This window comes from Dendropsophus ebraccatus, chromosome 7 (genome assembly GCF_027789765.1).
Source record: "Dendropsophus ebraccatus isolate aDenEbr1 chromosome 7, aDenEbr1.pat, whole genome shotgun sequence".
Taxonomy (NCBI): Eukaryota; Metazoa; Chordata; class Amphibia; order Anura; family Hylidae; genus Dendropsophus; species Dendropsophus ebraccatus.
This window is the reverse complement of record NC_091460.1, coordinates 85,820,300-85,834,047: the sequence shown is the minus strand read 5'-3', so window position 1 is coordinate 85,834,047 and position 13,748 is coordinate 85,820,300. Positions and strand designations below refer to the sequence as shown.

Here is a 13,748-nt window from a genome sequence, read left to right as displayed (position 1 = left end):
GAGCATTCCCGGATTATCCTTAGATTGTAGAGGCAGGATTTTTCAATACATTGAAAGACCACAATCAGCCAACATCATGCATGTCGGGCTGATTGTGGTCTTTAACATGTTCTATTACACCAAACAATTATCAGCGTTGAATGGCTTGTAATCAGACAAGTATGGACGATAATCGCTTCATGTAATAGGGCCTTTAAGGTACTTATACACATTAGATTAACATTAATGAAAATTTTAAGATTTCAACCAAAGTGATTATTTGGTTGAAAATTTTTTAATTTATCAACAGATGATCATTTTAGACAATCAAGAAGAGGCTCATTTTCTGGAAAGAAATCTCAGATTGTTCCCAGAAAATATATTTTCCCTCTTCGGCCATTGTCACTGATCATGTATGGCAAGTCTTAACGACAACCAGTATTGCTTTTTATGGCGCATCCAAGCCGCTTTTATTGCTGTGACCACCCTAGTGCCACGTTGACCCAACATACTTTTACAATGACTAATGGCGGCTGTTGCAGTCTGCAGCACTGGCTGCAATTTTAGATATAAAATATCTAATGACATTGTGTTCTATGGAATTTTGTCCGGAGTGTATACACAATTTTGTGTGCGGCTGCTATTCTTTCAGTTGCGGCCGCACAAAGTTGACAGTGCAGACAATGTAAAATGCGGCTCTGGCCACACTTTACATTGCCTGCAATGGTTAATTGGAATGCCCGCATTCCCATTAAGAAGAAATGAAGTTCATCCGGCCAATACTGCAGTACTGGCCAGGGTGAACTTCAGACAGTGGCCGTTCTGTGACACGGCCGTGTCACAGAACGGCCGCTGTCTTACAGGGTGTGAACCCGGCCTTAGGCTGCATTCACACATCTGTAGATTTTTTGGGCCTATGCATGGTGAATGCATGCAATGGATTGTTTCCCTGCCCGTCATGATGTGTCAATATCATGTCTGCAGCGGGGAAACTCTTTGAATAGCCGCAGCACTGTAATGACAGAGCCGCAGGCGATTTTAAAGTTTGCCTGCTCCCCATGATATTGATACATAGTGCTGGGCGGGGAAACAATCCATTGCATGCATTCACCGTCCGTAGGTCCGCAAAATCTACAGATGTGTGAATGCAGCCTTAGGCCTTATTCACACGTCCCGTAATAGAAATCATAGAAATCAATGGAATCCGCTATTTTTTTTTACACATTGTAACCTGTTTGGCATCCTTATTTCCGTAAAATAATACAAATCAGTTATAATTGACATGTTGGGGGGAAAAAAAAGGTTTTACAGTAATACGGATACACTACATATGCTTAATCCATAATTTTTAGCGGATTGTACAGGTGGATAGCGGACTTGAAATCTACAGATTTGAAATACTGAACGTGTGCATAAAGCCTAAGGCCCTATTCCACGGAACGATTGTCACCTGTATCCGGCCGATAATTGTCCCGTGGAATAGAAGGCAACTATCAGCCGACGTCATTCATACGTTGCTTTCAAACATGTTTAAAAACAGTACTATGAACATACTTGTAAAAGCCAAAGCATTGTATTAAAAAGGGTTATCTAGCGCTCAGGAGTTTTTAAAATGTTGTTGCCATATTAATAAACATAACAAACATAATATGCATACCTCTTTGTGCTCGCCTGATGTCACAATGCAGTGTTGCTGGTTTCCTTCTCTGTCTGTAGCCGCCGTCACTCAACTTGAGACTGACCGCTTGTTCAGCCAATCACTGGACGTGGTGCTGTCTGCCTCAGTCAGTGATTGGCTGAGCAGCTTACAGACAGTGGAGGACATTGGCGACTACATAGGGACACCGTTGGTGCGTGGAGAAGTAAGCATAATATGTTTGTTATGTTTACTAATATGCCAACAATGTGTTAAAAATTTTGGAGTGCTGGATAACCCCATTTAAGTAAAGAGCTGTTAAAGTTTTTTTTTAAAACTTAGGAGGATCTCTGGTTGAATAAGCATCCGAAAAGTTAAATGTATGTATTGATGAGGAAGGTGCTGTCGTTTTGTCAGAATGAGGTCAAGGACAATGCGCTGCACTAAAAAGCAGAACTCATGCATTTTTTAATGTTATTTTGGCTCACTAGTCATGTCTGTAAAAATCAAGACCCATATAGTTAAGCGTCAGAAATAAGAGCCGACTTCACCTTAGAGTTCTTGTCAAGGGTAACCATAGATTGCGTGAGAGTTGCTTATCTAGGAAAAGGATTTTTTTTTTTTGTCCCAGCTCAGTTAAACAGAAGTATAATTGTATTTATATCTAGTGACTATTAGTGTGGCGAAGCATCTATGCATTTCTACATCAGCTATTTTATCTAGGGATTCATATGGATAACATGGTGTGGTGCGACGGCTGGAGTTTTCCTCAGCATTTTTATTTCAGCTATTCTGTCCAGATTCAGTAACAGACACACTTTCAGCTTTCCGATCCTTTCTTTTTCCCCTGAACGCCCTCACACTTTCTGAATAGCATGCTTTGTGCCCTGTCTGCGCTGCCTCTATTTTGCATATATGTGAAAAGTAAAGCGTTCCACCCAGAAAAGTTATCATTTTTCCAGGTCCAAAATTGTACCCCTGCCCAGGAAATGAGGCTTTTTCTTTCTCCTGATTTGGCGTTATTACCAGTCATTGGCAGGTTACTCAGATCCATTTATTGGGTCTCAGTGCTGAAATGTTATCATCCGTCATTTCTTTTCAATACTAGAGAATACAAGAGTCCTAGAGGATGGCATGAAGTAGTTCTCTATAATGCATTGCTATTGTACAGAAAGAGCCCTGTGACCTTTGCCATCTATTACCTGCCGTCATGTGTGCCCATCTGATATATTGGGGTGAATTACTGACACAGGTTTAGCAGTATCTGTCATGCGCCTCACACTGTGGATAGCTCTGACCTAATTTATCATGCTAAATATGTTTTTGATCCAGTAATCAGCTTTCCCTGCTAATCTGGACCTGTGATGTGTCCGGCATAATGGGCGGCCTGCAGTAAGTCACATGCCTGGTGCCGACTGCGGGGAGTCACACTTTCCTGATTACAGGAGCCATTTGTTTTAATAACGCTAAATTTAGTCCTGTGTGTGGATCAACATAAGCTATGAAAGTCATCAATCAATGTGGAAGTGAAGGGCTATTCTTAGGACTGGCTTTTATCAGGACAATAGACCTGAGTGCATGTGGGTGTACTTTTCTATAGACTTGCCAGCCTGTGCCAGCAGAAGTGTGGCATATGCAGCTTGCAGGCTCTAGTTAGCACTGAGGCACACCTGTGTGACCACCGAAAATGACTTTTTTGTTGAAGCAAAGTTAATCTGTGGTTGTTATAGTTCCTGTGTAGTGTGTCTTGGGGCCACCTAGCCCATTGGTATTGATTTCTAGACAATTCACTAAATATGGAACACCCGGGCCTGTCTGGACCTCATGAATTGTAATATATGATTTATTGGGGCTCTACAGTGTCTACCAATAGCACCCTGCTGCAGGATCTTGCAGTGGCTTCATTCATTCTTCTAATCTCCAGCATGTAAACAGTTTACATTGGCTTTCCGGCTATATGACCGACCAAGCAATAAACCAAATATACACTAGATATAAATCTGTATGAATAAAATATTCATAAAACATTTTGCCTATTACATATGTATAAAATCTCCCCACTTTTCTTACCTGGAATGACTGGGTGGTTATTGAAAGCCTACAACTTGGTAATAATTCCTTGAGGGCTGGGTGGCCTCTTTCTGTCAAAAAGCTTCTGAAGCATCGCCTGACTGCTCACTGCTTGATCTTCTTTGTGACTTTGACATCCGGGTATCCTTTTTGGCTAACCCCATAATCCATCCCTATCAGAATAGTCAAAATGACGTTACTGGAACAACTGATGGGGAAAAAAACTCCCCATTAGCATCCCATCCATACGTCGTCTTGAGATTAGATATTGACAATAAGAGACTGATTGTCTTTTAAAGCTATTAAGTTATCATCTAAATTGAACATCTCCAATAAACTTGGACTTCTTATGTCATTGTTTGACGACCCAGCTTTATTTCATGAGAACACACAATAAATGATCCCACGTTCCTTCCATCTGTCTTCTCACCTCTGCATTTGTCTAGAACACTCGCACTACCCTCACTTTATGATGTAAATTGTGTAATGCTTTAATGTTGATTTCCACTTTTATAGTGTTTATGCTGAGGGACAGATGGGACTCTTGACAATAAGTGGGACAGGCTTTCGGTTCCTTCATGTACATTTTATTGAGAAGAACTGGCCTTGATTGTTAACTGGGAAAAAATGGTCTAACACAAAATGTTTTATGACCTGCTTTCGAAACCAGTCCTGCAAATCTTTCAAGAGTGTAAATGCTGGCTACTAGTCAGTGTTTGTTCCTGCCAAGTAGTGTGAATGATGGCTCCGAGGACGGTGTGCTAATAAATAATAGATGTTACTATGGGAGTGTAAGGGATTGGTCACTTTTGGGTTGGGCAGACTCCTAAGGCTAGAAATTTCCTTTGTTGCGCCTCTGTTTTATGCTCTAAACTACATAGATTTTTTCCTTACATGAGGGGTTTATGCAGACTCTGCTGTGTATGAATAATATTTGCTTTTTATTCTTATTTCATTGTTGATTGTCTTTTTTTGTCCTTGGTTGGAGTGGACTGGCAATATGCCAGTAATATCCAGTGTGTAAAGAACAAACATCTGTCCATGAAATCTTACTCTGGGAATAAGTTCTCCAATCACCAGGATATGTGCTGAGCAGCGCTTACAGAGCATGTGAACAGGGGCCGTGATTGCTGCTATGGCTTTGGTATCCGGAGACCTTGCAGTTTCTCACGAGTGTTGTGCATGTTGGCTTATATTTATTACTGATCCATGTGCCCTTAATTGTCCAGAAATAAACTGTTCACATTCAACAGATCCTGAAGAAATGATCTTTACTCCCAGCTAATGTAGTTCTTTGTTTGATGTATCTACAGCTTTGGCAAGAGATCTGCTGGAAGCTTCAGGCGTGGCTGTGAATGCATTGTCTTGGAACCCTCCGAAATGATTGTGGTAAGTCCGCTTTTGGCATTTCTTGTACACTGCTCACTGTTCACTCACAGGCTAGCTTGTTTTCTTTCTCATCTATACATCTTTCCTGGGATATAAGAACAGTATTAAGTTAATAAATGTGGGATGGGTGTGGACTAGGGCCTAGTGTGAGAAAATTGGCATTCCAGAAGGAGTAATCAGACCACTTCCTTCCTGAGGGCAAAACCTTCACAATGCCCCTTGTTCTTTTCAATCACAAAATGTTCAGATTAGTGCTGTGTATGGATTAACTCATTCGGCATCACTAGAAGGAATAACCAAAGATCTGCACATTACAATAGAAATGCAGGTACCTTTATGCCACTATACCCATATTATAGAAAAAAGTTAATAGCATCCCATACCCATGAATTTCCTCACTAATATGTAGAATGCAGTTAATCAGGAATGAATTTAAAAAAAAGACATGACACCAGTCATCACAAGGCATAATGCTGGTGAGCAGGTTTCACCCAGTTGTATAGTGGCAAGCACCAGGATACACAAATGATCAAACATTAGGCTTGGATACTGCGGCCATATTGCTGATAAGAGTGGCTACCACAATGTCAGACTGTCCTGGATGACCATGTGCTCAGTCTGCCTCTGTGTGGTACAGTGTTTGCTACTATAACAGCAGTAGTGCAGAACTCAATGCTGGCAAAGAGCAAGATGGTGCTCTTCTGGAATTTTCTTAGTGTATGTCAAGAATTCCCAGCTTTTTAGCTATCACGGTATGTTGGGAGTTGTAGTTTTGGACATTTGGGGAGAACAAAGTGCTTTGTTTGATCTTAAACCTTAAGAAACGAGGTTCTTCCTGCTGATTGTGTCTCTTGCATAATCTGTCTTCTACTACTACTTGTACACTAAGAATATGCTACTTTATTTTTGTTTACTTCAGGTTGACTATATGGATGAAAATGAAGAGTATTTCCAGAGACAAGCGTCCCATCGGCAGTCTCGCCGGAGATTTAGGAAAATCAACCAGAAAGGAGAGCGGCAAACAATCATTGATACGGTGGACCCTTATCCAGTTGGCAAACCGCCTTTGCCAAGAGGCTACCACACAGTGAGTAATAACATACTGATCCTCTAAGCACTCTTTATTTACTGTATTTAGCCTAGGGGACCACTTTTAACATACTGACCTTACCAAAGTTATGTGGTTTTTGTCACTTTAATTGGTGGGACTCCAACCTCTCATTCTGAGAACCAGTCAGCACTCATGTAGCACTGTTTCCTTTTACGTTTTCCCTGCTTTCTTGCACTTTCTGCCACTGATTTGTGTGGGAAACTGCAGTACAGCTTCACTCACTTGAGGCTGTGCCGTGGTACTCTTTACAGCAAGGTGGCTGGGCTGCTGCTCTACTAGGACTGGTGGGGATTCCAGATCAGAAGGCATATCTATTGATTTTGGTCCCTTTTTTTATAAGATGGAAAAAACACCAACAAAATGTTTTTGGTTTCTGTAGATTTCTGCTGCAGTTATTTAAATGGCTGCTTCATGCTGAATGGTGTATATTACATAAAGGAAATGCTGTTACCTGAGGTTTCTGTAGCTTTCCTTTATTGTATAGGTGATTGACTGTTCATTCAGGGCTAATAAAACTAGAAACCTAGACTGTCCTGTTCTTCATTTCAGTGGGGGTAAAGATGACCCTGCACTGGCTTTTATGACGTGCTCCATTGACATATCATAAAAGTAAATACTGGCCTTACCCCTTAAAACTGGTTCTATAACTTGAGAAATAAAATTTTCTTTACTTAACTAAAAATGCTCTAAATGCTGTAGACTTGGGCTTTATCTGTTAAACTCATCTATATGACTGTCATCTATATAACTGATAACTGTGTATATAGACTGTGTGGATGCCCAATACTGGAAAGCCAAGCTTGTGGAGTATTTCACAAAACAATAGATCCCTTAATGGTTACTTATATTATACACTTGGGGGAGATTTATCAAACATGGTGTAAAGTAAAACTGGCCCAGTTGCCCCTAGCAACCAATCAGATTCCACCTTTTATTCCTCAAAGACTCTTAGGAAAAGGAAAGGTGGAATCTGATTGGTTCCTAGGGGCAACTGAACCAGTTTCACTTTAATCCATGTTTGATAAATCTCCCCCAATATGTTAAGTAGAAAATATCCTGTGAGAATAGTTCCCCGTAGACATACTGTAGGATAAAACATTGTTGTGATGTGATCTGAGGAGTCCATCTTCAGTATCTACACATTCATCCGTCTCTGCTACATTTTTGCTTCCCCTAGCGGTGTACTGGCGCAGTTCTTTTCCAGCATACTTTGCCCTTTGTATAGCATTTATTTGCTGGAGTTCTGGCAGATTTCAGGGAAGTAGGAAAGAATCTCCTTGTTATACAGTTATTAAATGTCCATAGTATTGCTTCCAGATGATGGGGAACACCCGTACAGGAACACAAGGCTTTTTGCTTGTCGGTGACCCTGTGTTCTAGTACTGTACATTGACATGTAGGACATTTCAGGAAGTACATTTTTTATGTTCACATATAGAAGGACTAAAAATAAAGATGATAGTGCAGCTATGTGATCTGTTTCATAGGGCTTTCTCACATGCTGAATGGCGTTGTTCTCCTGCCATGTGGCTTGTTACTGTGTACAGCACCTGTTTTACCATAAACTCTGGTTGTTTGCTGTAAAATGTATGACGTTTTGCTGCATTGTGATTGGCCACACAGCAGAAAAGGCAGCGTCATTTAATACATGAAAGCAACCTTAGCTTTTGTAAAGAGATGTTTTACGTGGACGTGAAATTTGTCCAGCAAAAATCTTTTTCTTTCAAAACAACTGGTTTCATAAAGTTATGTAGATTTCTAATTTACTTCTATTTAAAAATCTCATATTTTCCAGTACTTATCAGGTGCTGTATGTCCTGCAGGAAACGTTGTTGTTGTTTTCAGTCTGACACTGTGCTCTCTGCTGACACCTCTGGCCTAGACAGGAACTGTTTAGAGCAGGAGGGTTTTTTTGTTTTTTTTAATTCTTTATTTAAAGTGATGTCGGAAACAACTCCGTACTCAATAGGGATAAGGGACAAAACAACCAAAGAGTATACACAGTAACAAATAAAAGAGCCAGGAGGGGTTTTCTTTGGGGCTTTGCTACTGCTCTCTACTGTTCCTGTCTCGGACAGAGATGTCAGCAGAGAGCACAGTGTCAGACTAAAAAGAAAACATTTCCTGCAAGACGTAAAGCAGCTGATAAATATGGGAAGACTTGAGATTTTTGAATTGAAGTAAATTACAAATCTATATAACTTTCTGAAACCAGATTTTTTTTTGCTGGACAACCCCTTTAAAATCCACATTCAAGGACACATGTCAAAACTGTGTCCTTTTTAATAATCTGCCTCTTAAAGACTTGCCAAAACCATGTAACATTTTATCCTTCAAAATAAATGTAAGTAAATAATTGTTCTAGTGCTCCCATGGTGGATAATTGTGTGCAAGGGACTATTTACACGCAGCAAATTTGCTGCAGGGATTTCTGTGACTGAAAATCAGTTCAGTTTATCTGAATGGACTTGTTTTTGTGGCAAGCATGTGTATTTCTGCTAGACCTTTTTGGAAGGATGGAACAGGTACAGAAATTTCTGCAAACAAATCAGCCTCCAGTGAATATCCCCTAGGGCTATGTTCCCACACAGTATATTTGCTCAGTATTTTGCAACCAAAACCAGGAGTGGATTGAAAACACAGAACGGCTATATTCACACGTTGTTAAATTTAAGTGGATGGCTGCCTATTAATGGCAAACAACGGCCATTGTTTAAATTTATTAACAACAATTATTTGCCATTAAATGGCAGCCATCCACTCGGCGTCAACAGTGTATGAACATAGCCTTTCCTGTTTTCAATCCACTCCTGGTTTTGGTTGCAAAAATACTGTGTCAGTTATGTTGGTAGTAAAATTAATGCTGAAATGCTCATCTACCACAGACCCCATAGCTCCCATTCAAGTTTTGTCCAGTTTCCCATGCTGGTTACCATTTGTACAAGGCTTCTCGCTGTCTCAGCAGGACCTGCCTGCTAAGCCAATCCCTGGCCACTGTAGTGTCCTTCCACTGTCACTGACCTGCTGAGACAGCATCCGGAAGTAATAATGAGCATTGACCAGCATGAATGAATGTTATATTACTGGAATACCCTTTAAGCCACTCCTACTATATAGTAAGCCCTGCCTTCTTTTTGAGCCAGCTGGTATAGTGTCTAAAAATGTGGGCCAGTCTAGTAAGGCATTTTGTGGCCCCAAAGTGTGTATTTCAGATAGACAGTCTCTGACTGTGAATGAGTGTTCTCACATAATAAGAAAGATTTATCAAAACGGATGCAAAGCAGTATTGGGCCAGTTGCCTATACAATCCAATGAGGTTACTGTTATTTATTTTCTAAATGGCCTCTTGTAAGAGCTGGACTCTGGTAGCTACACCACTTTTTTTTTTCTTCTTTCTTTGCATCAGTTTTGATAAAGTCGTCAGGTGGTTATGATGGATGGTAGATGGGCGGGATCTTCTGGTGACAGCACTGCTGCAAAAAACAGGGGTAACCTACAGCCTAGCCAGCCTTGTGGGTATTATTCACATAACCGCATCACAAGACAGAAGGATTTGCTCTGCTCTTGGATTTAGAACTTTACGCATTGATATCTGACAGTCACATAACTTCAAAAGTATAAGTTAAAGCCCACGTGTCCTAGCTTAGCGGCTGGAGTTTATATGCAGACCCTTATTTATAGATCCAGGGTTACTGTGTGATAAATAAGGGGCAGAAGCCTTCTCCATCAGATGATTTCCTGCGCTCGCAGTGCAGTACTGTACAAGTGCTATGAGAAATGGCTGCTGCACTTTGCTGTCACATGATCCTCCCCGGCTGCGGAGTCCGCTTTTATCCTCTGCGCTCATGTGCTTTACTTTGTACTGTAGATATTTTGGGTATTTTTGTGGAAGTATTTAGGAATGTAAGAATGCTGGTCACGAGTTGCTGGTTCCATTGTAGCATTAGAAAGTATTACAAGCAAACGATTCATCACATCAAATTTTAGTTACGTAGCACACTCCATGCCTTGCATCCTGCCCCCCTTCTGCTTTGTATTCCATCTTTATTACTTTCCTTATTATCTCAACTTAACTTCTGAAGCATCTACCCCACTGCCAAGATAAGTAGCATTGCCAGGAGAGTTGCTATACGCATAACTGCTGAGGAGGAGGTGCTGGTAGTGGGGCATACTGTTATATAACTTACTAGATAATCCATTATAGTTGTCCATATTGCTTTTTTATTTAACAATTTTTCTGTATATGTTTGATTTACATATGTGTAGCCCTACATTATATTACATTATAATATGGCAGTCTGTGCATCTGTATAGATATTGCAATAGATAAGTTCTTTACCTACCAGTGTGGTATCTTGCAATATTAGAAGTTTATACAGAGGTGTTCTAGACCTAATCTCCTCCTTTTAATAAAGGAATTCTGTGAACAGTTTGAGCCATCAAAGCTGCTCTATGCAGAGGTCAGGGAGGGGAGAGGAACAGTACTTGGTTTTTCTGTTATGCAACAGAAAAAAAGAGAAAAATGTTTTGGCCTCTTTCATGACAAGTGCCCAGGAGGCGGGCTCTTGTAAGTGCCATAGTACATTTCTTTGGCCCTTGCCATCACTTCAACCAATGTTCTTCTCTGTCATTCAGATTGCACCTTGACCTTTGTCCGCAGTTTTAATGGCTCAGAATACTCTGCAAAGCGCTTTAAAAATATAAATGTGTATAATATAGCATGACGATTAACCCATGTATTCCAGGCCATTGGCATGGTGTTAAGTTGTGGTTTGGCCCGCTAGCTAGTGATAGTAAAATGTACGTATTGGTAGACATAGGTGGGGTTCTCATTGGCATGCCCTTCATGTGAACTTCATATTGATGGGATATTTAATAGCATGTGTTGGTAATGTTCATCTTTTCCTTTCCCTTCCTATGGCATTCATTTCATTTTGGCTCGCAGGAATGCACTAAACCTCAGGTATTGTAACTGTTATGTCTTGTCATAAGATGAAAATCTGCTGTTCAAGTGTAAGGCTGCGTTCACACAAGGTATATTGGCGGTAGTCCAGTCGCTGTTTTACAAAGTGACAAAATGTGTAGTAAAAAGTAGTGAACAAGAATTCTTGAGTGCCCATTGACAAGGGGTGTTTCTGTGCGCCCACCACCCCAACGGGATTTTAAATGTGACATAATATATAGATTATTGACATGACTGAAGCCAGTGCTGTTTCAATTGACATTTCTTTTAAAAGAACCTTTTGCTTCTCCTGACTTTTCTAGTTTAGCAAATATTTAAGTTTTAAAAGTTTAATAACTACATGAAATAACTATTCTGGAACACCTTATCATGTGGCACCCCATGAAATAACTATTCTGGAACACCTAATCACTTTAGACTTTAAGGGTTTTTTCTAGAATTAAAAAAACATAACTCCTTTTGTCCAGAACAGTGCCACTCTCTTATTCAGTTTGTGTGCAGTATTGCAGCCATGTTGCCCCCCCCCCCCCAAAAAAAAAACAAACAAAAAAAAAACTGTGCTCTTCTTCACACCATCCATAAGCTTAGATGCTGCACATTCAATATATTTCTGTATTACACTTATCTGTGTCTTCTTTCTGCTCTAAACTAGCTTCATTTTATCAATGGACAGTGGCACCTAGGCGGGGCTACATGGCAGTTAGGCCCTCTACCCACCTGGGAGATAAAGCCCAATTGCCACTGTCCATATAGGAGGGATGGAGCCTAGCCGCCACTGTCCATATAGGAGGGATGGAGCCCAACTACCACTGTCCATATAGGAGGGATAAAGCCCAACTACCACTGTCCATATAGGAGGGATAAAGCCCAACTACCACTGTCCATATAGGAGGGATAGAGCCTAACTACCACTGTCTATATAGGAGAGACGGAGCCTAACCGCCACTGTCCATATAGGAGGGATGGAGCCCAACTACCACTGTCCATATAGGAGGGATAAAGCCCAACTACCACTGTCCATATAGGAGGGATAGAGCCTAACCGCCACTGTCCATATAGGAGAGATGGAGCCTAACCGCCACTGTCCATATAGGAGGGATAAAGCCCAACTACCACTGTCCATATAGGAGGGATGGAGCCCAACTACCACTGTCCATATAGGAGGGATGGAGCCTAACTACCACTGTCCATATAGGAGGGATGGAGCCTAACCGCCACTGTCCATATAGAAGAGATGGAGCCCAACTGCCATGTAGCCTACCTAGGTGCCACTATTCATATTCGATAAAATGAAGCAATGTTAGAGCAGAAAGAAGACACAGACAAGTGTTATACAGGTATATACTGAATGTGCAGCATCTATGTTTGTGGATGGTGCGGAGAACAGCACATAAGGGGGGGGGGGGGGGGCGACAGTATGATGATAAAGAAAAGCAGCAGTGCTTTTTTCTAATCCTGGGAAATATTCTTTAAATTAAATATGGGGTGTGTCCCCACAGACACTGTCCAATCAATGCTGACAATGCTAAGCCATGTACATACACCCTTTTAACAAGAGAAATAGTAACACTATTGTGAATTACTGGTTTTGAATAACAAGAAGATAGCACAACCTAGAATTCTAATCAAAATCTGACCCAGAATTCTTATTTCATGGAGAATAGAAGTATGCAGCAAAATACATGTCAGGCCCTCTCTAAGTAATCTTTCTTACAGCATCACTGGCGTGATTCTCACCCACACCATTATCACCTCCAATTGCCTGTGTGTGAACAAGACCTTCTTGCTTTCCTCCAATCATATTGTCACCTGAATGTCTCTGTCTCCTATGCCTGCAGTGTAGAGGATAAATTGGTTGTCCACTTCCTGGCAGAAAGCCACAAATATGATCAATAAACCAGATAAAGATGATCACTATTACTTGTTCAGCCCTTCCCCATCCAGCGCCTGTATGACATGTGATTCAGGCCCATTACTGCTGCAGCCAGTTGGTGGCAGTAATGGGCGCTGTTTCCAGCTGTTTGGCACTTTACCATTAAGGCCATTGGCAGTATGCATCAGGCATGGTATGTCATTTGTGGTGGATTGTAAACTGATACTCTGGGGACTGCTGGCTCATCTGCAGCTTTTTTTTTTCTTTTAGGAATTGGAAAAAACTCTTTGAGGGTGTGTTCACACTTACCGGATCCACAGCGTATTTTCTGCTGCGGATCCGCAGCAGATTTCATTTAAATACCTGAACACAGCATCTAATCTGCACCATCAAATCTGCAGATCTGCAGCAGATCCGCAGAAAATTTGATGGTGCAGATTTGATGCGGTGTTCAGTTATTTAAAAGAAATCTGCTGCGGATCTGCAGCAGAAAATACGCTGTGGATCCGGTAGGTGTGAACGTACCCTAAGAGTGCGTTCACACGTACAGGATCTGCAGCAGATTTGATGGCCCAGAGTTACTTTGCATTGAATCTGCAACTTCAAATCTGCGCCATTAAATCTGCTGCAGATCCTGTACATGTGAACGCACCCTAAAGGAAACCTGTGACATTGTACATGCTATCCCATCTGCAGGCACCATGGTAAAGAGCAGGTGGTGCTGAGC

At 41.1% G+C, this 13,748-nt stretch overlaps 1 protein-coding gene across 10 annotated transcripts in view; it reads left to right on the top strand.

Annotated features, from left to right (window-relative positions):
* The window catches only part of RAPGEF2 (Rap guanine nucleotide exchange factor 2), a 211,231-nt gene that overhangs the window by 122,015 nt on the left and 75,468 nt on the right, over window positions 1–13,748 (top strand). For 8 of the 10 annotated variants that reach the window (XM_069977847.1, XM_069977844.1, XM_069977839.1 and 5 more), the window contains 3 exons: window positions 4,999–5,074; window positions 5,994–6,161; window positions 11,131–11,148. In XM_069977847.1, coding sequence (XP_069833948.1) covers window positions 4,999–5,074; window positions 5,994–6,161; window positions 11,131–11,148 — 262 coding nt within the window. The remainder of the gene's footprint in view (window positions 1–4,998; window positions 5,075–5,993; window positions 6,162–11,130; window positions 11,149–13,748) is intronic. The other 2 variants (XM_069977841.1, XM_069977843.1) reach the window with 1 other exon arrangement.